The sequence below is a fragment of the Salvia miltiorrhiza genome, chromosome 4 (genome assembly GCF_028751815.1).
Source record: "Salvia miltiorrhiza cultivar Shanhuang (shh) chromosome 4, IMPLAD_Smil_shh, whole genome shotgun sequence".
Lineage (NCBI taxonomy): Eukaryota > Viridiplantae > Streptophyta > Magnoliopsida > Lamiales > Lamiaceae > Salvia > Salvia miltiorrhiza.
The window spans coordinates 15,969,911-15,997,051 of NC_080390.1; the positions used below are offsets into that span (position 1 = coordinate 15,969,911).

Sequence of the window (27,141 nt, forward strand, 5' to 3'; positions counted from 1 at the left end):
AGTATAGATGATAATGAGTATCATTATGGATCATATAATATTCTAAGATGTACAAAACTATTTATTTACATATAGTATAACTGTAGTTTAATATAGTTTTCGAATGCATATTTATGAGGTCATTTTGTTTATGCTCAAATTTTAAAATAAATTTACAATGTATACATTTTTTTTTCAATTGGAAAGTGAAAAAATAAAGGGTTTAACATGATATATGTGTCGTTCATTTTCCAAAATAAAATGTATACAATTTCAGTAAATTTAAATAAATGTGCTACTAAAAAATTAAACTCTTCAATTTACTTTTATTTTTTATTTTTAAAGAAAATCGATAATGGTTCTCTAATTACTGATTTTCCAATGAGTAATTTTGAAGCTTAAAAATTCGATTTTTAAGATATACTATATATTAGTTATTTATCTACAAATTTATATTAATATAAAGTTGACCTTTAAAAAAATATTTTTAAGCTAAAGATTTCTAAAATGAACAAATATAAGTTTCATCATTGTAATTGCATTAAACTGATATAATAAAAATATAAATAGTAAAATATAAAAAATACTGATCTATAGTAAAAACATATAAAATAAAATAAAAAATATGGAAAAAGGAATGAAAGAACCGTGAATTTTAAAAAATGAGAAATGAGAGAGGAGATGATAGAGGAGAGAAGAGAGAGGAGAGAGAAAAAAATAATTTGGTGACTTTAAACTATAATAACTTATTGGTTTTAAATTTATTTTTTATAATTTTGACATCAAATTAAAGATATCGTCATTATCTTTAATTTAACATCCATATTGAATATTTTTTTATAAATTAAAGTTGATGAATTTAAAAGAAAATCAAATTGAATAAATATATTTGAATAGTGTTTTCTAAGTAATTAATATATTTTGTTGAATTAGTGTGAACGTGTGAAATGAGTTAGTGGTGTTAATAATTTTTTTTAACCTTCGTATTAAAAGTATTATCAAAATTGCCATTCAAATCAATTTCAAATTGATTTGAAATCAATTTCTAATTGAAAACTGCTGTTTTAATATAGTATAGATATAGATTAAAATTTGATGAAGATTTAGTCATTAAAATTCTTAAACATAAATTTCATATCCTTTACAACAACTCTATTAATCAAAACATGGATTAGGGTTCAAAAGTACAACACATAATATTATGCATTATAGAAGACAAGAGGCTTGCCACTACACCCAACACTTGTTCAATAGGGAATTCTTGATCCAAACCAAGATAACAATCGGAAACCACGATCAACTTCATACCCTGAAGAAGAAGAAATTAACATTCTGGATGAATGATGAGAGCAGTGCAGACACTACAAAAAAACGCGTATTTACCGGCGAAAACTACCGGCGGCGATTTTCCCGTCGGTAGCTAACGGCGGCACGGCGGCGGCAGTCCAGGCGACCCGAACTTTTGAAATTACCGTCCAGTTACCGACGGCGAACTCGCCGCCGTTATCTAGCGGCAGCGACGCCGCCGTTAATGTTAAAATGCGCATTAATTAATTAATTTTATAGAATTAACGGCGGCAAAATTGCCGCCGCTAGCTAACGGCGGCATTTTCCGTCGGTAACCGTTAAAATATAGGGCAGCGGTTCTCCTTCTTTTTTCAGTTTCCCTGCTGCTGCTGCTCTTCCTTCGCCGCCGACCGCCGCCGCCCTAGCAGGTAACTCTCTCTCTCTCTAGATCTATATCTATATATATATCTCATTAATTTTAATTATATATATAATTATATAATTTTCACTTATATTATTTATTGTAGTTCGACGACCTCGTTTCACCGCCTTCTTCACGACACCCACCGGAAACCACCACCGTACGCTCTCTTATTTATTTATTTAATTATTTAATTATGAATTTATTTATGTATTTAATTATATATTAATTAAATAGATTTATTTGTTATATATAGTTAATTAATTTATAATTGATTTTGTTTATAACTAAATTATATGAAGCATGATTAATTTTAAATTATAATATTAATCCATTTAATATATGTTGTTAGTTTAATTTTAAATTATGAAGCATGATTAATTTTAAATTATATTAATTTTAATCAATTAGTTTAAGTTGTTTGTTAGAATAATTTATATATGTTGGATAATTTTGTTAAATTAAATGTTATGTGCTATGTGTTTATGAAATGTTATATTATTATATATATATATTGTGGGATAGATTTAATCAATTTCTTAAGGATCTTCTCCCTTTGGGATAGAAATTGATTATTTCTTAAGGATCTTCTCCCAACAAATGATTGTTTTTAATTTAATTACCATGATTTTTATTGCTTTTATTTGTATTGTATTATTGCTTCGACATTGGGGGGCCGGATAGACCTAGTATAGGCTTAGTAAATTAGGACCACTATGGTCACTATAGTTGCTGGTAGAGTCGAGCACTTGGTAGTTAGGATAGTGGGGTTATGCTGTCGAAATTTTGTTAGATTTCAAGTAATTTATTATATTTTATTTGTTTTTTTCAATTAGAATTTGCAAGAATGAGTGATAATCGTATGTGGATGTACGCGAGATACAATGATCGTACTGCATTTGAAACGGGGCTTGAGTTTTTCCTTGAGTGGGCGTTCAATCAAACGGCGTACACAGATGGACAAGGTAACATTAGGTGCCCGTGTAAGAAGTGCAAGAATCAAGCGTATTTAGATGTACCTACGGTCAGAAAACATGTTAGTAGGCGTGGATTTGTCCTGAATTACAAAGTTTGGGTTTGTCACGGGGAAGCACCGCTGTATATGCCGAGAGAACATGCTATAATGAATGAGGATGATGGATTATACAATAACTACGAAAGGATGGTGCATGACCATGCTGGACCTAGTAATTATCAAGATCCTCCAAATCTGGAGCAGCCGCCCAATAATGATGCTCAACAGATTTATAACATGTTGGATGCAGCGGATACTCCATTGTACGCAGGATGTGACACGTACACACAATTAAGCTGGATGACTCAATTCATGAGCATAAAGACTGAAAGCCACATGTCAGAGAGGACTTACAATCAGATGTCTTCGATGATGAAAGCTGCTTTACCAGAGGGTAACAACCACTACAAGAAAAACGCTCATACATGACGGCTAAAAACCGTCATCTATGCCCTTCCAGAACCGTCAAGACTGGTGGTGTCAAGAATAGTCCCTAGTATAGATGACGGTTAATAACCGTCATGTATGATCACTTTTCTTGACGGTTCTGTATCTATACTTGACGGTTTCAAACCGTCAAGTATTGTACAATACATGACACTCATATTTTTTTCTTGACGCTTTCTGACCGTCATGTAAAATCAAAAACATGACAGTATGTTTGTCGTACTTGACACTTTATAAGCGTCATGTATATTGACATATACGAAAATTTAGGTATATATATGACAGTTGAAAACCGTCATCTATGCTTTTTCAAAATTTAAATATAATATTTCCTATTATATTTACTTTTTCCTGTTTTTATATTTATAAATATGAATACATTGTACTATTAAATAACAAACTAACACATACTGAAAATGCTCATTTAAACATTGATAACAACTAATAATCCAACATCCACAAAACAAGATCCATTGTTTTACAACATGTCCCAACACCATAATGAATATCTAAAAAGCTACACCATAATAGTATTTTTCATATGACAATCCTACAACATCTAAAAAGCTGCACCATAATAGGACCAGCCACCACTCCTGGATTCAGCACGACTATGTCCACGCTATTTTCCTCCGCAAATTGCCATGCAGATTTCTCAGCAACCGCTTTAGACACAGAATACAAAAATTAACAACACAACAAAATCTCAACGGTGTATGGAGTAAAAGAACAAAAAGAGCTCACAAATACTACTACCACAAAACAACTATTCTCCTCGAATTTTCAGTATATTTGCCAAGGATAAGGGCAGCAGCTATGCAATAGGCAATATGACACTATCCTAGTTAACTGCCACAACTCTCTCCTCTCTCTCTCTGGGTATAGCAGCAGTATCACAAATTGCATTATAAATGCAAAATCAAGGAGCAACATTATTTAAACAGAATCATAGCATCTCTCATTAATATGTTTGTGTTGTGTTAGTATACGAATGTTCACTACATCATTAGAGATTTTATTTTGTTCTATGAAGTACTTAGCAGATGATGTTGGCTTTGCATTCGCCACACCTGAATAGGTTTTCCTCACAACAAACGACCCCGGCCCCGACCCAGCCCCTTCTTCAATAGAAAACAAAGAGACTCACTATAACACCAACTACATATACAATAGTGTAAATGGAATTTACCTTTGATAGTGTAAATGCAAGATGCCCCATCTTTTGTAAATGTAGAGCAGCCTCAGGGTATCACCTTTGTGAGTGTCCGATAGCGGAAGCTCACATCGACTGCTCTTAAAGTCTTACTGCCACCGTAGTATTACCATCAATCACATTCACAATGGCACATAACAGATTAATAAGATTGAATTGGAATCAACATAAAAAACAAGAAATGAATTGCAGACTTGGCATGGGTGATTGCATTTTGACACAGTGCTAGCACTGCCAGCTCTCTTCCTCTAGGGTTGTTGTATCTCTTTTGGCAATTCCTTTTCAGAAACAGAGCCAAATCAGCTTAAATGATCTAAACAATCAAATACATATACTCAGCAACTTCTTCCTAGACTTACCAATTAGGAGCATAGCCAAGTGTTAACTGCATAAACATAAAGAGAGACCTAATTAAACATAGACCATAATTGAAACTAAGTAAGTTTTCTAGTACTAAGTAAGTTGCACAGTTTCTGAGTAATAGCTACCATTAACATGAATCGAAGAAATATCCATCAACAAGTACAACTAAACAAAATACAGAATGCCTCTGCTACTGAACTACTTCTTTAAAATGAAAGCAGAGTAAGCAAATAGAGACTATTGAGGAACTAGACTGAAATTTTTCACCTGTGCCACAATCATACTATAACCCGAGATCCCTTTACAGCTTCAAGTCCGTCTCTAGTCTTCAAATCATAGTACCTACCAAAATCAAGCCTAGCTATCATCAAATTCAGCAACTACATGCCTTACAAAATAGCTTAATAATGCTAATACAAATACAGAAACATAAATGATTATAAGACTTAGCAGTTTATAGTAAAAATGTAAAAGCAAAGAATTTGAGAGTTGTTATCATATACTAACTTGAGACCATTTGGGAGGGTTTTGAATTCATTTTCAGAATTTTTGCTCCTCTCAGCTGCAGCAGATAAACAAATCGTTGTTAGAGCATGCCAACTCTCTCTAAGTGTTTTATTCTTTTATACATGAAATCTAAGTACATAATTGCACCAAAAATATAGAGAAGAGATAGAGAGGGTGTGAGATCTGTATACCCCGTTGATTTATCAAAACTGCAATAGCCCTAGAATTCATCAACAACAATAGCCTCACAAACAAAGCAAAGTTGCAAATTTTTAGAAATCCAAAAAAAAGAGCCCAATCTCACATTTGGAGACAAATAATGCAAGGAAGAAAACTCACAGCTGCAACCATCACCACCATATTCAAATTCATCAAAACTGCAATAGCCCCAAAATTCATCAACAACAATAGCCTCACAAACAAAGCAAAGTTGCAAATTGTTAGAAATCCAAAAAAAAGAGCCCAATCTTACATTTGGAGACAAATAATGCAAGGAAGAAAACTCACAGCTGCAATCGGCCTGGGGAGGGAAAGACACATTGTTGGAGAGAAAGAGGAAGAGCAATTAGATAGAGAAGAAGATATATAGAAATTGCGTATGAGAGAGAGAGAGATAGAAAATGTGTGAGAGAGACCTAAACCCTGAGACAAGAGAGGGAGAAACGTCGTTCGGCTTCGCCGCCGGGAATGAGAGCAGAGGCTTAGTCATCGGACGGCACGTGCAACGGGGTCGACGGCGTCAGCTTCTGGCAGCATTGGTGGATGCTCGGACCACGGTCGATTGCAGAGGGTTGGGAGATTAGGGCTCGATTTAAGTCTCCATTTGATGGGGCGGAGGATTTGATGGGAGGTAGAGGCGGATTACGGGGTGGGGCAGACGGATTCAGATCGGGGGACGGCCGGACCAGAGGGAGGCTGCCGGAGGTGAGTCGGACCGAGGGAGGCGACGCAGCGGACTGGGGGCGGAGGAGGTGGTCGATCGAGAGAGAGTTAGGAACTTAGGGATTTGATATTCTGGTTTAGAATGCTAGTTTAAATTATAGTATAAAATTAAAAAGAAATAAAATATTACGATTAATGACAGTTTGTTTAACCACATACATGACAATTTGAATAAATGTCATGTATAGCATTTAAAATAACGCACATAGATGACGCTTTGTAGTTAATGTCATGTATGCTATGAATAAATGACGCTCATACATGACGTTTTTTCTAAAAGTGTCAGCACAGTGTCATGTATTATATACATCATGTATTATATACATGACACTGCATAGATGACGCTTCTTTTTTTAAACGTCATATATACTGAAAATGCGCTCATACATGACGCTTTTTATGAAAAACCGTCATGTATGCAGTGTCATGTATACTCATTTTTCTTGTAGTGAACTGTCCAGAAGACTTCTATAGTACGAAAAGAAATCTACGTGGTTTGGGTTTGCCAGTAGAGAAGATCGATTGCTGTGTTAATAACTGCATGTTGTATTGGGGGGAAACTAGTGAGCTATGTTCTGTGACCAATCACGATATAAGGACAGCTTGCGTGCATCTGGGAGTCGCCGAAAGAAACAAGTGTCCGCCAAACAGATGCACTATTTTCCCTTGACGCCCCGATTGCAGAGATTGTTTGCATCTCCTGCGACTGCTGAACACATGCGGTGGCATGCGACCTCCACAGACGATGGGATAATGCGCCACCCGGCCGACTCTCCGGCATGGAAACATTTGAATTTAGTCTTTCCTGGATTCGCCGAGGAGATCAGAAATGTGAGATTGGGCCTCTCTACAGATGGTTTTGCCCCATTTGCACAATCAGGGCGTCAATATTCTTCTTGACCAGTTATTGTCACGCCGTATAACTTGCCTCCGTGGGTAAGTATTTTAGTTTAAATTATTGTTTCTCGTACACCATGATTAAGTGATAAAATTACTTGTACACGGTGTTTTGTTGGAGTCCTCCGGCCTGTCCAAAGCTTGCACGCGCACATTTAAGATGTTTGATAACCCAGGCGGGTACACATGGAAGTTGACGCCCCCGGCGATGAATGATAAATTTTTTGATGAATTACAGGTACAATTAAATTTATAGTACATATAAATATATCATATTAAATTGTTAAAATATTTGATATTAAATTAATTCTCTTTCTTTCAACAGAAAGAGTTTCTGTGGCAGCCCGGTGATGAGCGTGACGTGAGGAAAATGTGGGTGAAAAACGCCCGCAAAAGGTACTCCGACATGATGAGCGACTACAAGTCAGACCTCAAGCAGTGTACCCGCCAAGGGAGAGAGATGTCTAGACCCGTCTGGATGACTCCCGATTTTTGGACTGGACTCCGGGATTACTGGCATCGTCCCGAGGTTGAGGCTGTTTCAGACGGCAAAAACGCCATCGGTAACTAGCGGCGGTGGATGCCGCCGCTAATTCTCCGGCATGGCTCCGCCGTTTAACGGTGGCAATTCCGGCGGCTTCGCCGCCGTTAACGGCCGACGGCGGATGTTCGCCGCCGTTATTGTCGTCGCCGACGAACCGTTTAGCGGCGGGATCTTGCCGCCGTTATCGCCGCCGGTAACACTATTTACCGGCGGCCGTCTTTTGGTACCGACGGCATTTCGCCGTCGGTAATCAACGATTTTTTTGTAGTGAGATTCTTTTCTTTTCAATCGAATTAAACAGAAGAAAAGAACATCATGGATGAATGATGAGTGCAAAAGTATGAAGAACATTTGATGGGATATCATCCATGAAGAAACTCTTTTCAATGCATATAGATGAGAGGTCTCATTAAATGATTGGCATTAAAGCGAGGAGTAAAAGCTCCAGCTGTTTTCTTATGCCTATCCGTTTTTTCCAATCAACAAGGAAAATGCTGCACTGCAGTTGAGGGAGACTAAACAGATGATGCATCGTTGTTAGGATTCCTGCATAGAATCAAAATCATCTGCTTCCTTATTTTCTCTCTTTTCAATTGGAGACTCACTCCAAGTAGTGTTTATCATTTTCTCTAAATTAAAATAACTGTTTATGCTTGAATGGGGGCCTTGGATGAAGCTGCCATCTGAAATTGATTGATTGTTAAAGAGAAGAGAATTATTCATATTTTATTTTTCTATCTCTGCTGTCGGGGGAAATGATATATTGTGCAAATTGTTATAAATATTCATATATAAATTCAAATTCATGTCAAAAATCCTAACTAGAAGATATATTTTTCTCCAAAAAATTGTTTAAAGATCGTTCAACAAGCTTTTTTCTAATCGTGCATGTACATTCCAATTCAAAGTTACGCAAAAAAGAATATAAGTCACACAAAAATTAGAGGATCACTGCGATTATGAATCTTTATTCATACTCTCTCTTCACTAAATTCTATGTTATTCCTCTATTTACAGTCTCTCTTCCTTCATTTTTTATTGAGAAACTCGGTCTTCCTTCATCAAATATTAGTGATATGTGTATTATACAAATATTGAATTCGATATCTATATATTCAGCATTAACTAATTAATAAAATTGTCCCATTTATCAATAAATAATTATTGCATCCATTTTCACATATATCATTACAATAATCAGACTCCAAAAGGAAGTCGTAAAATGGTACATCCCATCCTATAAATAAATTGTAACGTTTCACATCTTATTCTTATTGTACATATACATATTAATATATAGAGAAAGATGTGTATATGTGTATATATATAGTTTTTGTTGTAGAAGCTCCATCACTTCACCCTGCAACCACATACACCCAAAACTGTATTAGAGATATAATATATCTCTTATAATTCTTGATCGGTTGCTATATATTTCTATATTTTTAATTTGAAATTTCAAAAAAATTATCTTTCTTATAATTTGATTTGATTTTATGATAAGAGCTATTGTTAAATATTTTTTTGTTGGGGGAGAGAGAGAGAGAGAGAGAGAGTTACTTAGAGCAGTCCACTGATGGGGAGTAGCGGTAGGGAAGGGCAACGCCGCATTTTGACGGGAGGCTGTTAATGAACTCCGCCTTGGCCCCGACGCCGGGCGCCAGAGACTTTATGCAGCCGCACAGGGCCTGCCGATCAGCCGTGGTGGCCGCCGCCTTGTTCAGGGATTTCAAGCCGTCGCAGCAAGGCGGGGCCACCGCACCGCGACCTTGGAGGTAGCCGAGGCAGGGGGACACGCTGCTCAGAACCTGCCCGCATGAGATCGCGCCTTCCGCATGAGGAGCCGCCGCCGCCGCCACGGCTATCACCACCAAACACATAACCTTAACTTCTCCGAAACCAGCCATTTTATTTTGTCTTAAATAGATATTATTTCTGCTTTGTTTTGGAATTTGGAATTGAGGGTGGTGAGTGAATACAAGTGCTCTTGCTTTGAGAGTATTTATAGACTTTTCTTGGCATGCTTACGTGAAATTAAAGAGTTCGTTTATTTCCATGCAAATTGTCCTAAAATCTAGTCCACTTGTTTTCATTTAAATTATCTTAAATTATTTGTTTACTAAATAAACTTTATTTATATATATTTATGAAAATAAAAAATAATATGTGGAGTGATAAATAAGTACGAAAATAATATGTGGAGTATATAAGTATTTTAAATCTGTGTGAAAAATAAAAGAGAATTATTTTTAGGGAACGAGGGAAATATTTGTTTATAATACGTTCCAATAATTTCACCGATTAACTAATTTTATTGCAATAGAATCACCGTTCGAAAGAGATATACAAATAAATAAAAAGGTGCAGTTTGTAATTACACTACTTCGAAAAATTTGTGTAAATTTGAGCAAATTATAACATGTACCGGTACAGATTAATTTAGTAATGAAGTTCGAGAAACAGAACTAAAAGTATATATTCACATCGATCATAAAAATGTTATAGAAATAACTGAATAATACTCAATCGGTAGAGATTAATTCAGTAACAAATTAATATATCTTTTAATAAATGATTACAACTTGTGCATGAACTCGGTATCAAATTAATTGTTGCAACATGTCACGTTGAAATTTGTCTACGGTGGCAAATTAGGTATTCGGCCTAAAATATTGATTGGCCCAATTATTTATCTAAAATTTTGAGCTACCAACATTAATTACGTCCCGTGACCCGTCATTGCAAAGTATTTATCTGTGTGACCATTAATTTAACATATAGTATCTGATTTGCAAATAAAATATGAGTTAATTCAGTTATGACTTATGAGTCCTTGATATAGTCTTCAAAAATCTTTCTCTAACTGATCAGTTTGTTTCAAAATACTTTAACTGATTGTTGAAAAATGAAATATCCGTGAAGGACAAGTACTTTTTAGAAGATTTAAAAATTGCTTTAACTTGTCCTGATCCTTTACTTAAAGTGTTTCCAACCTTTTTGCATCTGAAATGAAAATCTTGAAAACCTCATTGATTTGACCAGAGACGGTTCTACATGTATTGCTATGGGGGCACGTGCCCCCACAAATTATTTATTTATTTTCACTAATTATATATATATATATATATATATATATATATATATATATATATAGGAATGGGATTATATAGATCCCAATGCTTATAATAGATCCCTAGATCCAAATCTTGACCACACATTTATGACATGTGGCGCATCAAGATGGTGACACGTGGCAAGGATTCCAAGGCAAAATCTGGAGGGGTAAAATTGGAATGTAATTTTCGGATTTAATAATTAAAAAAAATATATTTTTTTTTAGATTTTCTCAAAATAGATATATTTTAGATGCATATAGTTTCACACAAAGATGCATAAAGTTTTCACATGAAATGCATAACTTTGAACAGAAAAATGCATTTAATTTTTCCAGTTTTGGTATTTTCTAATTGCTGGCCCACCCCCACCCCCCACCGACCCCCACCCCCCCCCCCCCCAAATTTTTTTTTTATTTTTTTATTTTTTTAAAAACTGATTTTCAAAAAAAAAAAATTTTTTGGGGGGGGGGGGGTGGGGTGGGTGGGTGGGGGGGGGGTCAGTGGTCAGAAAATCAGTTTTTGAGAAAATAAAAAAATAAAAAAATAAAAATTTGGTGGGGGGTGGGTGGGTGGGGGGGTGGGGGTAGGGGTGGGTCAGTGGTCAGAAAATCAGTTTTTAAAAAAATAATTTTTTTTTTTGGGGGGGGGGGTGGGTGGGGTGGGGTGGGGTTCTGGGGTGTGGGGGGTGGGGTTGGGGTGGGGTGAAATCTTATGCATATTTATATGAAACTTTATGCATTTTTATATGAAAGTTCATGCATTCTCGTATGAAACTTTATGCATCTAAAATATACCTATTTTGAGAAAATATAATTTTTTTTTTCTGAATTTTGAAAATTACATTCCAATTTTACCCCTCTCCAGATTTTGCCTTGAAATGTCTTGCCACGTGTCACCATCTTGATGCGCCACATGTCATAAATGTGTGGTCTAGATTTGGATCTACGGATCTATTATAAGCATAGGGATCCACCGGAACCCAACCCTATATATATATATATATATATATATATATATATATATATAGGGGTGGGCTAGAATATAAACACTCTTAAGTGTATAAACTATAAACGTTTTTTAATGTACGAATTTTATGTAGAACACGTATGAATTTATCCAACAGAGTTACGAATTGCGAAAAATAAAGTTTTGTTACCTTTGGGATTCGAACTCAGGACCACGAATTCATCCAACAGGGTTACGAATCAACCGTAGATCTTGATGATCTAAGGGCTGAAAATCATTTATATTTTATACACTTAAGAATGTTTTTATTCTAGCCCTCCCCTATATATATATATATATATATATATATATATATATATATAGGGTGTGGTTCTAGAGAGAACTACATTATTTGTGAGAACAGGAGAACCATCAAATCTAGTGCATCCACTGTAAAAATTAATGCATCCGCAATTAAAATTAATGCACTAAAATTTTTTTAAAAAATGCTCCCTTCAGGATTCGAACCCAGGATCTGCATTCATCCAACAAGATGATGCATCCACCGTAGATCTTGATGATCGAATGACTGAAAATGGTTCTCCGGTCTTCTTTTATTTATGGTTCTTTCTTGAACCTCTCCCTATATATATATATATATATATATATATATATATATATATATATATATATATATGTATAGGGGGCCGCTCCAATGAGACCCCCTAATTTTAGTGAGATCTAGGGCACGTTCTGGTGCATTTATTTTATCAATCCTATGGCTGAGATTGTATCTGGAGGGTGATTTTTTTTCGCAGGGTTCGAATCCTGGAGAGAGCAGAATATTTTAAATTTTGTTATTCATCAGTATATACTGCATTGTTCATCAGTATATACGGCCCTATTCATCAGTATATATATCTTATTCATTATGAATTTTTTAAATTTTATTTTTCATCAGTATATACATCTTGTTCATTAGATATACGTTTTGTTCATTAGTATTATATGTCTTATTCATTGTACTCGTGTTACACGAAAAATAGGGGGTCTCACTGGAGCGTGCCCATATATATATATATATATATATAGGGGAGGGCTACAGTGAAAACACTTCTTAAAATATAAATATAAACGTTTTTTAATGTACGAATTTTATCCAACAGGGTTACGAATTCATCCAACAGGGTTACGAATTGTGAAAAATAAATTTTTGCTACCTTTGGGATTCGAACCCAGGACCACGAATTCATCCAAAAGGGTTACGAATCAACCGTAGATCTTAATGATTTAAGGGCTGAAAATCATTTATATTTTATACACTTAAGAGTGTTTTTATTCTAGCCCTCCCCTATATATATATATATATATATATATATATATATATATATATATATAGGGTTAGGTTCAATGAAAAAGGCCTAAATGTAAGAAAGAAGAGAGAAGTAATATCATCCGTTGATCTTATCTAATCTAACGGACATGATTTATTCACGCCATGTTCAACGGATTTTTTCGGTGAACATTCGTGAATATATACAATATTTTTGGGGGTTCTGGGTTTCGACCCCCCATATGTTCAACGAAAAAATCCGTTGAATCATGTCCGTTAGATTAGATAAGATCAACGGATTAGATTACTTCTTTCTTCTTTCTTACATTTAGGCCTTTTTCATTGAACTTTAGCCATATATATATATATATATATATATATATATGGGGTAAAGTTCAATTGAGAAGATCAAATGTGTTGAGAAGTGAGAAGGAATTTACAAGTTAGTACATTATGATGAACTTTACTATAAGTTCTTATGAATTTACAAGTTAGGTATATATATATATATATTTAATTAAAGTATATAATAAATAAGCAAATTCTTAAATCTTCAATCCACAATAAATATAAGTATTACTTAATTTGAAGAAGTATTTTCTGCAATGAATATCATAAAGAACTGCCTATACGATCGGATGAGAGATAAATAAATGAATGATAATTTAATTGTATATAAAAAGAGATTTTTGATAGTTGATCATGCAAATATTTCCATCAATAAAAACGCATAGATTTTAATTCTATATACTAGTAATTTTTTAACGTATTTCATATTTAATAATATGTTTATATTTTGTGCCCCCACAATAAATTTTTTCTAGATCCGTCCCTGGATTTGACAAAATGCAATGATTTTTCTTACATTTTGAAGCTTCTGTCCTCTACAGTGACGGCAGAAGTGAAATTTTTCTTCAAAAAGATTTTAGGCACCTTTTTTGAAAAAAAAATTCATTTTCTGTCGTGGTAATATAGTCTATATATGCCTCGATTGCTTCAATTATTTTCTTCATCAACTAACATCTCTCCACAACCTTCTCTGTGAGAATTTCATGCTTTCAAAAGTTTCAGAAGAATTTCGTTCCGACCAAGGAGAGTTCAATGACAACGAAGTCATGGAGTGAGAGAATGACGCTCACACACTTGGTCTTCACATGACCCTTCCACTCGATCTCAACGTCTCTCCGACGTCAAGCTTGTTTCTACCCTCACTTATATCCAGCGACAAGAGTGTCTTCCATCCTAATGCCTGGCACCAAGAAGCCTCTCCGCTTCCGGAGGATAAGGTTTGAAGTACTTCTCTCCAAAGAGGACTTCACCTCGCCTTCAGGCTTCTCTCATATCTTTTGTGAGCTTCCATGGTGTGCAACAACAATGAGCAGTAGCTCGTTGTCAACCGGCGCAACCCACCGCACATGGTCGTCTCACGATAGACGTAGTGCTGGGTCATCGACAGTGTTAGTCCTCACGACTATCGCTGATTCAATTTTTTCTTCTCACATCCCTTCTCCGTTTGCATGACGAGCCGCTCTTTTGCATTACTTCTTTCACCAAAGGCTCGCTATGCATTTCTATCATCTCCCTCCTCACCTCAAACACTCTTCTTCCCCACCTCTTCTTTTCTCCTTATCCCTTGTAGGTCCGTATGCATAGCCGCGTCACATGAATATCTTCAAGATCCTATGCATACTCTCCTTTCCTTCACGCTTCTCTTCTCCATCTCTCAGCCTCATTCACTTCTCCGTTTCCCTTCTCATCTCCCTTCCCACTGGCGTCTTCCTCTTCTGCATCTCTGGACTCATCCTCTTCTCGAATCCTCTCTCGAGTTTTTGAGACTAGGAGTTGGGTACCATCTGATCATAGCTTCCATCATCAGCTTTCTTTTTTATGTTGCCAAAAAGGGGAAAAGTAGAAGTCAAAGAAAAACCTTCTCAAAGGTGGTACTCTGCATCTTCTCGAAAGACTGAAGATGGTAAAGCAAAAGGATCACCAGAAGTTTTAAGGATGACGTTCCAGTAAGACCTCAAGTCAATGGAAAATAAGTGTGAAATGAACAAGCTTAGGAACATGAAGATGAAGATCGAAGAAGTTCAAGGCGCAGACAAGCAGACTGCTGGAGTCCATGGGTTTCCATGTGTTTTTCTTTGTTGTTTTTACTCCATTGTATGCTTTGCTCTGTACCTCAACTGATTTCTCATCAGTAATTTTAGATGCAAAGAACTTCTTTTTGATCTCAACCTGAAGACAATAACTTTTTGTCTATGTTATGATTAATGTATTTCAGTTTTATCTTCGTTCAGTTTCTTTGAACTGTTGTGTTCTTCCTTCAGAGTGCAAGTTTTAGGTTCTATTGTTAAGGGGCAATAGTATTCACCCTTTTTAATAACTTGTACTTTGAGTTCAGTCTTTTTCTTGCTTAGAATTGTTGTGTGGTTTTGGCATCATCAAAAAGGAGGAAATTGTTGGGAACTTAATGAAATATCCTAATCCTAGTTTTGATGATACCAAAATCAATAGGTTTCACTTGTAATAGACTAGAACTGTTCGAACTCAAGTGTTAAAGTTCTTTCTCTAGTTTATTCGTTGTTCTGAAGACTGAAGATTGAAGAACGAAGGACTGAAGACTGAAGACTGAAGATACCGACTGATGTAACGATTAAGGCGAAGTCAAATACCGATATTTGACTTATCAGTTAAAGGATCAGTTTCGACTGATTACTTAATGCGCGCCACGTGGATTCAACGGACTGATACTAAAGTCAAGTATCAATTAAACATTCTTCCTCGGACTGAACCTCCAGCGTTCAAAGGAAGCCACGCACTCCAGAAGTACAGCCGCATTAAATGCAGAGATCTCAGAATCGTCCTTTCTCTGCAGAGGCCATTCTTTTTTGGTGATCACCTTTTCAGAGATGTCGTATCTCCTGCTCTTCAAAGTAGCCGTTCTCACCAAACAAGGAAGCTCGAAGATTGAAGCCTCAGCCCAAGTTCAAATTACTCTCTAACGGAAGAAATCTTGAAGACCATCTCCGCCAACGGATCTATTCAAGACGTCTCCTATAAATTGCGCCCGAGGATCACTTCAATCTTCACCGATTCAACAACATAAGTTGAAACGCTGTCGAATTCGTTACTCAGCAAAACCAAGCCTCCCCAAAGTTTGAATCGAAGAAGAGAATCACAAAGCTAAAAATCAGTCACTGCTGATTACATACGTTCTCTTAGAACTTAGGCAAATATTGTATATCCAAAGCCTAGGTAAAACTGACTGCAAAGAACTTGTTCTTTGTGGTTTAGTTGGCAAGTTTTCAAACCTCTCTTCAACGAACCGAATTGAGTGTTTGTGTCGAAAACGAGTTCAGACCAGTGTTCTATCTCCGTGAGATCTTAGTGCCCAGTGTGCGCTAGGAGTGAGAAATCCAAAGTGTGTTGGTACTGAAGATAGGATCTTCAGTCGTCTCAGTTTGTGTGCACCCGCAAGCATACGTTCAAGTTTGCTGTGCACCCGTAAGCACACACATCGGTTTGCAGTGCACCCGTAAGCACTTACCCAGTGAAGTTGTTGGTCTGATCAACCGACCGTTGATGTAGGAAGTATTTTCCAAAATACGTAAAAATCTCTGTGTTATTTACAGCTTTCAGTACTTACCTTCTTACTTGTGCTCTTACCTTCATAAACTGAAAACCGATTAATTGCAAAGAGAAACTTAACTGTTGACAACGTGATTAATATCACAGGCTATTTCGAAACAAAAGTTTTCCACTACGTGTGTTATCAGTCTAACTGATCTATCTTCTGATAGTCAGTAAGATTCATAACATATCTCTGTTTATCAAACTCGACTGAAGTCTTACGTGCATCAGTTACAGTCTTTGACTTAACTGATAACTCCTTACTGAAGAGTATTCAGTATCAGTCGTCAACCCTGTATTCTCAAAACTCTTTTCAGTAAACATGTTGAGTCAGTTTGTATTTAAAGTTTCGTTTTAACTGAGAAAAATAACCCATAGGTGTATCCCCCCATACACCTATTCGAGACCCTCCGGACCTAACAATAACTTAATCTACGTGGTATTTTATTTGCTGACAAGGGTGATTATCATCTACATGAAAATTATCTGTTAATTTTTTTTAAATGACGTGTAGTGAAACTACGTCATTTTCAAGTTCCGCCCACCTCTCTCTCAAGCTCCGCCGGCGAAGTTGCTGCCCGCCAGCCGGATGGCCGCCGCCCTCGCTCCCCTCTCACACACCCTCATCCGCGAACATATCCGTCTCACCATTCTCCAATCCAACCCCACTTCACCGTGCACCGCCGCCGCCTCTCTCTCAAGCTCCGCCCACCTCTCTCTCAAGCTCCACTGGCGAAGTCGCTGCTCGCCGGCCGAAAGCCTAATTCAGCAGATCTCATCTATCTCTCTGTTCTCCTCCCTCCGATCTGGGTTGATACCGCCTCACGCAACACCGTCTCCTTCTTCAGCGACGGCCGAGACGCCGCTTTCTCCCTCTGCTTTCAAAATTCCCATCCGTGGACATATCCGCCTTACCATTCCCCAATCTAACCCCACTTCACTGTGCGCCGCCGCCATCTCTCTCTCAAGCTCTGCTAGCGAAGTCGCTGCTCGCTGGCCAGAACCCTAATTCAGCAGATCTCATCTATCTCTCTGTTCTCCTCCCTCCGATCTGGGTTGACGCCGCCCCATGCAGCACCGTATCCTTCTCCAGCCACGGCGGAGACGCCGCTTCCTCCCTCTCATCTATCTCTCTGTTCCCCACTCCAACCCATAATCCTAATTCAACAAAACGACATCATTAATTTTGTGACTAATAATTTTAAAGAAACGTAAGGCAAAACGACGTCATTTTGCCTATCGGAATTCTATGCCACGTAGATTAGTCCGGCTGCCAAGTCATCTTCAATTTTGTCGGAAAACTTCGCATGATGCAAATCGCGACTCCTTAATTAGTTGTGATATACTGAGGCAGAATTTCTGAGAACGATGGAAAATGCGAAAACAAAAATAGTTATAGGATTTAGCAGCTATTAACCCTTTTTTTAAGAGTTAACAATAATAATGCTTATGATAAACAATAAATGTTCTAAGGCCAAAGCGGAAGAGTGCTAAATGCCTAAGGTCAAAATTTTTGGGTTCAAATTTATTGTGGCGTGGTTATTAAATTTAATTATTGGGAAATATCACGTTAAACTTCAAATTATTTTTTTGCACTATTAATTATATTTTAAATTATTGAAAATATTTTTTTTAATCATTGAACTATCGATTTTGTATCAATTGTACCCTTCATCCATTTTTATCCTGTAAATTTTCCTTTAGTAAGACATATAAAGAAGTTGTTTTGTACAATATAAATTAAAAAAAGAATGATTCTAAATACATTATAGTGTCCGGGGTGCAACATAAAATTTTCAGAATATATAAGTAATATTTACCCTTAATTATTTACTTATTACATTATAAAATAATAGTATATGTACAATGAGCAAGAAATGTCCAATAAACAAACAAGAAGGACAAGTGCTAAATTAAAAAAATTATAGAACAAGAAAAACATAAATAAAAACCTATCAACCCATTGATAACACAAAAATGTTAATTAAGGGTCGAGCCTCATCAACATCTTTACGGTGAAATTCAATGGAAAAAACATCAGTACAGAAAAAAAGAGTATTCGTCTATTACAAGAAAAGCAAGAAGAAAGAACCAAAACAATAGACGAAAGAAAACGCAAGTGATTGATAAAATAGCCGGCACGAAGAGAGAAGAAAACCACTGGAGGTCACACTAAATCGGTACTCGCTAGGAATCTGAAAAAAATTCCAAGCCAGCCACTCTAAACTTAAAACACCAAGCTCAAAGATAAAAGAACAAACTAGCGTGTGCGTGTGTTGGCCTAGCGGTAAGGTCTTGGGTTCAAGTCCTCCGTCACGCGATCTTTGAATTTTTTTATTTACTTATATAATTTATCAAAAGAAGAAAAAAAAAGACAAAAAAAGAACAAGCTAGCATCAAACAATCCGAGCAATATCCCTAAGAAGTAAGAATCATGAGCCCCTCAATCGTATCAAACAACCCGTTTTGAAATCAGTTTTTCGCTGACACACATGAGCCTCATTTTTTACTTTTTTGACGTGGTAGCCGAAATTTGTGGTGTTTTGCTTCTTTTTTTTTATTTTTTTTTAATTCTACTCTTATTTTTTATTGCTTTATTTCCTATTTCAATTAATGTAATTTTAATTTTTGTAATGTAATTTTAATTTTATTAATGTAATTTTAATTATTATTTATAATTTTAAATTTAATTTAAAAATAAAATTAAAATATATAAATAATAATGCAAATAAAATTAGTTGGAAAAATATATATATATATATATATATATATATATATATATATATATATATAAAGGGAGTGTGTATTACGGTGGGACCCTGAAAAAGTAAGAAACTGGTTTATTGTTGGAGGAGATGTGAAAGAAAAAGTAGGTGGGTTTCTAAAGCTGATGTGGCAATTTTAGAAACTAAAAACTGGATCATGGTTGGAGGCACCCTAAGCACTAAAACTCACTCAAATTAAGAAAGAAGAGTTTAATTAATTAAAGAGAGATGGGAGAAATAATGAAGTTAGTGTGTTTAGTGGTGATTGGCATGGTGGCAGCAGTTCCACATGCTGACGCTGTCATCTCATGCGGTTAGGTTCTGAGCAGCGTCTCTCCCTGCCTCCCCTACCTCTACAAGGCGGCAGCCACCACGGCTGACCGTCAGGCCATCTGCGGCTATGTCAAATCTCTCGCATCTCGCCTCGGGCCCTTGACGGACAAGGTTAACGGCTTCATTACAAATTGTCGAATCCCCATTTCCTACCGCTACTCTCCTAACATCGACTGCTCCAGGTGTCTCTCTCTCTCTCTAATTTGTGATGAAGTTAATTTATTGTAGAACGCGTATAATTCGTTGAACATATAAGTTACTGCTTGTAGTTCTCATAAAAAAAAATCTTATTTGAATCCTTTATACAAAGAGAGAATGATTCAAATGAGTCCATATCTCGATCATATACTATGAATTTGCTACAAAAACATTATGAATCACTTTTAAAAATTGTGAATTAAAAAAATATGGCCACCTAAATGTGAAATTCGAACATTTTCACAGGGTAAGTTGAAGATACTTACTGATCGACTGATCATTGTAGTCAGTCGATACAACTGTTTCTGGTTGACTGATAAGAATAAGTTCCCCTTCAGATGAAGACTCATTTTCTTTGATTGCCACGTCAGCAGTTGAGGAGCATCAGTTGGCTGAGCAACAGTCATCGTGACTGCAGTTGAGATCTTCAAAAATAGCATCATTCTTCAGGGTTGATGAGGTCGATCCTTCCACAAAGATCGTTGAACCTATCTTCAGGAAGAGCTTTGGTTAGCAAGTCTGCTCTCTGAACTACGGTTGGAATCCATTCAACAGAGATATTCTTCTTTTCCACATGATCACGAATGAAGTGATGTCGGATTGCAATATGCTTGACTCTTGTGTGATGAATTAGATTCTGTGAGATTGCAATAGCACTGGAGCTGTTGCAATAAATTGGGACTTCATTTTCTTCGATCTCATAGTCCTTCAGTTGTTGGACTAGCCATCGGAGTTGTGAACAACAGCTTCCCGCAACAACATATTCAGCTTCAGTTGTAGAAGTAGCGACTAAAGTCTGTTTCTTTGAAAACTAAGAGATAAGTTTGTTGCCTAAGAATTGACAAGTTCCCTAAGTTGATTTGCGATCAATTTTGCATCCTGCAAAATCAGAGTCTGAGTATCCGGAGAGCTTGAAGTCGTCGTCAGCTGGATACCACAATCCTAAGTTGGGTGTGCCTTTGAGATATCACAGAATTCATTTTGCCGCATCCATATGAGCTTCCTTTGGATCTGACTGATATCTTGCACAAACCCCGACTGCATAAGCGATATCTGGTCTGCTAGCAGTTAAATACAGTAATGACCCAATGATTTCTCTGTATTTGGTTGAAGATACAGATTTTTCTTCCAATCCTGGATCTACCTTCCAGTTCGTGTTCATTGGAATCTTGACTGATTTCATGTGCTGAATACCGAACTTGGCGACCAGTTCCTTGGCGTACTTATACTGATTAATCAGTATTCCTTCGTTGGTCTGCTTGACTTGTAATCCAAGAAAAAAATTCATTTCTCCCATCATGGACATCTGAAACTTCTTAGTCATAATGTCAGCAAACTTCTTGCATATCCGTTCGGATTTGGATCCGAAGATTATGCCATCGACATAAATTTGAACAAGTAGGAGATCTTCTCCTTCTTTCGGAGTGAACAAGGTTATGTCAACAGATCATTTCTTGAATCCTTGTCCTACTAGATACTCAAAAAGAGTATCATACCATGCTCTTGGAGCTTTTTTCAATTCATAGAGCGTTTTCTTCAGCTTGTACACCTTTTCTGGTCCAGCAACCCCAAAACCTGGAGGTTGTTCCACATAGATTTCATTAGTGAGCACTCCATTGAGAAATGCGCACTTCACATCCATTTGGTGTACTTTGAATCCTTTGTGAGCAGCAAAAGCTAAGAAGAGCATGACTGCTTCCAGTCTTGCAACAGGTGCAAAGGTTTCATCGTAGTCGATTCCTTCTTCTTGACTGTACCCTTTGGCTACCAGTCTTGCTTTGTTTCTCACCACGTGATCTTCTTCGTCTTTCTTATTTTTGAAAATCCATTTCAAACCAATCATTTTTGTATCGTCTGGTCGATCCACCAGTTCCCAAACTGAATTTCGATTGAATTCATTGAGTCCTTCTTGCATTGCGATGACCCACTGAGTAGACTTCAGAGCTTTTTCAATATCCTTGGGCTCTGTAGATGATAAGAAACAGCTGAAGTTCTTATCTTCATTGATGCAGTTTTGGTTTATGTCGTAGTCGAGGTTGCACATTGATCTTCGAGTCTTTACACCGTCTGATGGTTCTCCGATGATGTTCTCCTTTGAGTGGAGCTCAAACCATCTTCGATACTTCTTGATTTCTTCTGGCGAGGGAGGAGGTTCTTCAGTCAGAATGGTTCTGAGTCCTTCAAAAGTTTCTCGAGCAGGGGAGTGTTGAACTGGTGTTACAGCAGCAGGTTCAACTTGTTCTTCGGCTGTCGAAGTTTCCCCTTGACTGATGCTATCTGTAGTAATTCCAGTCAGATGTTCAGACATTTGACTAATCTTCTGATACTGAAGCTTTTCAGTATCCTCTTCTTTCCTTGGTCCCCACACCAAAACTATAGAGGGTTCAGTGCTTTTCATTTCAGTTCTAGAAACTTCAGTGTTCTCAGTTTCCTGTATCCTGAAATCATCAGTAGAGTCGTCAAAAATAACATGTGGTGTTTCTTCCATACGAAGAGTTTGAGAGTTAAACACTCGATAGGCTTTGCTGGATCGTTCAGTTCCAAAGTATCCAAGAAAAATTCATGGATCAGCCTTGCTATCAAATGTGTTTAACTTCCTTTTGTCATTGTTGTGAATGAAACACCGAGAACCGAAAGCATGAAAGTATGAGATTGAAGGCTTCCTGTTCTTCCATAGCTCGTATGGAGTTTTCCCATGTCTTTGAGTGAGGAATGAGCGATTTTGTGTGTAGCAAGCATTGTTGACTGCTTCAGCCCAAAACTTCAAAGGGAGTTTTGATTTGGCTAGAATTGTCCTTGCTGCTTACTTCAAAGACATGTTTCTTCTTTCTGCTACTCCGTTTTGCTGAGGAGTTCTTGCTGCAGAAGTTTGATGACTGATTTCTCGTTCTTCGCAGTAGTCATGAATGACGGCATTGAGGAATTCAGTCCCTCGATCTGATTTGATGCTGATGATGTTGACTTCCTTTTCAACGCTTAGTCTTCTCAGCAGTTTTGGCAATTCCAGCAGTGTCTCCCTCTTGTTGTAGAGAAATATGGCCCAAGTATATCGAGAATAGTCATCCACGACAACTAAGGTATACTTCCTACCGTTGTAACTTCTGGGAGAGATTGGGCCAAATAGATCCATGTGAAGTAGTTGGAGAAGTTTTCCAGAGGAGTGTCCTGATTTTGACTTGAATGACGTCCTAGTTTGCTTTCCTCTTTGACATGCTTCACATTCTTGCTTCTTCTGGAACACAATAGAGGGTAAGCCCTCTACCAGTTGGTGTTTAGCAAGTTTGTTGATCATTTTGAAGTTGAGGTGGTTGAGTCTTCTGTGCCATAGCCAGTTGAGCTCCGAGCTGCTTTTGCTAATGAGACAGGTTTCAGGAGGGCTTTCTTCCCATGATACGACGTAGAGACTTCCTTGTCTGATCCCTCTCAGAACCACCTTCTTCTGACTATTTCTTACAGTGAATTCATCTTTTTTGATCTTCACTGCAAATCCGTTGTCACAAAATTGACTCACAGACAACAAATTATGTTTTAGTCCAGAAATATAGCTAACATTACTGATACTGGCATTACCCATGTCGAGTACACCATAGCCTTTTGTTTCGCCGATTGAGTTGTCTCCGAATGTAACTTTTAATCCAGCTTTCTCAACATATTGAGTGTGATATTCTTTGTATCCCGTCATGTGCTTCGAGCAGCCGCTATCCAGGTACCATGTTCTGATTGAGGCTTTAACTTCTTCCTTCTTTTTGTGTTTCCTGATTTTGCCTTGCAAGGAAGAGTTAATTTAGGTGCCCAATCAATGTTTGGGTTTTTCATTGTTAGCTCGTGTTCCTTTTGGAACCCATATCTGTTTCAGAACTGGTCTTGATGTTGATCTTTTCCGTTTGGCTGGTTGTCTGACTGAAGTAGTTGGTGCTTCAGTTGGCACTTGAGCTTTCTTCTGTTGAGCTTTCCTTTTAGGAGCCTCGCTTTTGTAGAAGCTTTGTCTGGTGCAGTATTGAGGTCTCATTTGCTCCAATGAGGGTCTCCTTTGAGATGTGTGAGTTATCCTCGACTGATGGAGTCTTGACTGATGTTGTGGAACATGAGTCTTATGATGTCTAGTTGCACATTGTTGTGGATGACCTTTAGCTCGTCTGGACTTATCATAGCTTTGTCTCCATGGTTGTTGTTCTCTTCAAAACTGAACTGATTTCAGTTTCTGATTGTTTTTGTTGTTCTTCCCCCTAGATTGGTGAGGAAGACTCTGTTTCAGTCCCGATGTTCCTTCCCCATACTTTGACTGAAATCTTCTTTCCAGTCTTCTTAGAAGGATGAACTGGTTGGGGGCTTCCTTAGCTCGCCTGTAGCTTTGAGGAGGAGGAACATTTCTTTTTTCCATCAATTTTCGCGTCTGAATTTCTTCCATATCATGATCCCTAGACTCTTCTGAAGTGTTGTCTTCATAAGTGTCAGTAACTTCCTTGATCATGATATTCTTTCTTTTATCGGCAGGAGCCACCTTTCCTCCGATGCTTTCCACAAGAGCTTTTGAAGGAAAGTTAGTCATCATACAGTCTTTGACTGTTTCCTCCAATTTGTGATTGAGCCTCTTGATTTCATGAGATGCTCTGTCACATTCTGATGTACAAATTCTGAGCTTTTCTTCCAGTCGACTGTTCTCCATGATCAGTCCATCAAGACAGGTTTCATCTGGAAAGTAGATGATCGTCTGATTCTTGATTCGTTCTTCATTGATCTCCTTTTCCATTTTCTAATTCTGCATGAGAAGATCTTCGAACATTTTCCTTAACTGACAGTGATCAGTCATGAGCTGATCGTACTCTTCAGTTTCATCGACTGAGCTATCTCCAAATTCTGAGTAGTCTCCTGTAAACAACAAGGAGTTATCAGTATAAGGAGTTTTTGAGTAAGAGTTTACCTCTGGCCCATTCATTCCGTTGTCGTAGCTGTTGTCGGCCACGCTTTCGGTGTCGTTGGCCATGAGGGCTTGGCTCTCATCATCTGAGCTGGTGGAGTTGAAGGCAGATGATTCTGATGCATATTCGGAAGATCCTGCATCGTCAGCAACCATCGCTTTCTTCTTCGCATATTTGCGTTCTCTCCTAGCTTTCATCTCTTTGCGCTCAGACTGCGACAATTCAGGGCATTCAGATCGATAATGCCCTTTCTTTTTGCATCCATAGCATTCCACATCTTTTAGATCAATAGCGGTTGACTTCCTTTCTCCACTTCTGTAAGTGGAATATCTGGACTTGCTTTCTCTTTCTTTTCCTTTGTAGTGCTGCTTGTGGAACTTCCTGTACTTGTGAAATTTGGATTCCATCTTGTTGAATCTTTCAGTCAATAGAGCATATTGACTAAAGAAGTCTTCTGGTCTGAGTTCCGTTGGTTCTTTTGACTGCTTCTTGTTTTCTTTTGCTGAAAATTTCAGCGCTGCTCCTTTTGAGGCTGATGGAGCATCTTCGTCTGATCCTCCAGCTTTCTTTGTTTTAAGGTTTCTCTGGATGTCGAACTCATTCACCACGAGATCAGAGAAAAGCTTGTTCATTGGGAGCTGATTGAATCCTAGCTTGTTCTGATGAGCAACTACGTAGATCTACCAATCTCCTCGCGGAAGTGCTTGTAGAATCTTTAGGTTGATCTCTCGTTAAGTGTATTTGTCCTTCGAGATGGATTAAACTTTGTTCAGGATCTGGTTGAATGTGAGTTTTATCTCGTCGACTGATTCATTTTTTAGCATGAGGAAGGAGTCGAATTTTTGACAAGCTATTGATAACTTGTTCTCCTTTATCTCCTCTGATCCGATGCACATTCCTTCAAGAATGTCCCACATCTTCTTTGCAGTTTTGCACTTGATGATCTTGGTGACATGCTTATCTGGAACTGTGTCGGAGATGATGCTTTTGGCGAGATTGTCGAGCTCATCTTGCTTCCTTTCTTCTGTGGTGAAGTCAGCCTTCGATTTGATCTGGACTTCATCAAAAGGATCTTTAGTTGTGTCTAGAGGAACGTGTTTGATCACCTCTATGATGATGATGTGTCCTTTGGTGATGACTTCCCACATTCGGCAATATTAGGCGGTGAGGAAGCTTTCAAGTCGAAACTTTCATATGTCATATTTTTCAATACTAAACATAGGTAGTGAGGATACTCTGCTGTGGTTAGTTTCCATCGAAAAGAAAAACAGAAACAACAGATAAGAAAAGCAGTAATCACTTTTTGAAAAAGAAAGAATTTCGAGACCTTTAAGGAAAATGATCTAGTTCAGTAGAATCTGATCAAAGCAAAATTATTCTTGCGAACAACCTGTTTTGATACCAATTGTTAGGTCCGGAGGGTCTCGAATAGGTGTATGGGGGGATACACCTATGGGCTATTTTTCTCAGTTAAAACGAAACTTCAAATACAAACTGACTCAACCTGTTTACTGAAAAGAGTTTTGACAATACAGGGTTGACGACTGATACTGAATACTCTTCAGTAAGGAGTTATCAGTTAAGTCAAAGACTTTAACTGATACACGTAAGGCTTCAGTCGAGTTTGATAAACAGAGATATGTTATGAATCTTACTGACTATCAGATGATAGATCAGTTAGACTGATAACACACGTAGCGAAAAACTTTTGTTTCGAAATAGCCTATGATATTAATCACGTTGTCAACAGTTAAGTTTCTCTTTGCAATTAATCAATTTTTAGTTTATGAAGGTAAGAGCACAAGTAAGAAGGTAAGTACTGAAAGCTGTAAATAACACAGAGATTTTTATGTGGTTCGAAAAACACTTCCTACATCCACGGTCGGTTGATCAGACCAACAACTTCACTAGGCAAATGCTTACGGGTGCACTGCAAACCGATGTGTGTGCTTACGGGTGCACAGCAAACCTGAACGTGTGCTTACAGGTGCACATAAACCGAGACGACTGAAGATCCTATCTTCAGTACCAACACACTGGGTTGGATTTCTCACTCCTAGCGCACACTGGGCACTAAGATCTCACCGAGACAGAACACTGATTTGAAAACTTGCCAACTAAACCACAAAGAACAAGTTCCTTGCAATCAGTTTTACCTAGGCTTTAGATATACAATATTTGCCTAAGTTCTACGAGAATGTATGTAATCAGCAGTGACTGATTTTTGACTTTGTGATTCTCTTCTTCGATTCAAGCTTTGGGGAGGCTTGGTTTTGCTGAGTAA

At 37.4% G+C, this 27,141-nt stretch overlaps 1 protein-coding gene and 1 long non-coding RNA gene across 17 annotated transcripts; both read right to left on the reverse strand.

Moving 5' to 3' along the window:
- Window positions 1–3,557: 3,557 nt before the first annotated feature.
- LOC131019836 (uncharacterized) lies at window positions 3,558–6,223 on the reverse strand. 16 transcript variants are annotated; one of them, XR_009100480.1, is made up of 8 exons: window positions 5,868–6,223; window positions 5,705–5,752; window positions 5,537–5,609; window positions 5,233–5,441; window positions 4,993–5,067; window positions 4,722–4,747; window positions 4,339–4,640; window positions 3,558–3,814 (listed from the first exon to the last, which is right to left on the reverse strand). It is a non-coding gene; the product is annotated as an uncharacterized LOC131019836 (long non-coding RNA). The 16 variants fall into 16 exon arrangements; XR_009100484.1 differs by having other exon boundaries at window positions 5,233–5,287; window positions 5,424–5,441; window positions 5,705–6,223; XR_009100486.1 differs by lacking the exon at window positions 5,537–5,609 and having other exon boundaries at window positions 5,233–5,287.
- A 2,538-nt stretch (window positions 6,224–8,761) lies between these two features.
- On the reverse strand, window positions 8,762–9,674 carry LOC131019838 (non-specific lipid-transfer protein 1-like). Its single transcript, XM_057948448.1, has 2 exons — window positions 9,176–9,674; window positions 8,762–8,975 (listed from the first exon to the last, which is right to left on the reverse strand). Exons 1-2 carry the CDS (start codon window positions 9,520–9,522, stop codon window positions 8,966–8,968), a joined length of 357 nt encoding a protein of 118 aa, XP_057804431.1. The 5' UTR covers window positions 9,523–9,674; the 3' UTR covers window positions 8,762–8,965.
- Window positions 9,675–27,141: the final 17,467 nt, after the last annotated feature.

What these genes read in the sequence shown, in the direction of transcription:
- LOC131019838 (XM_057948448.1), bottom strand. Translation starts at nt 9,522, where the DNA reads ATGGCTGGTTTCGGAGAAGTTAAGGTTATGTGTTTGGTGGTGATAGCC.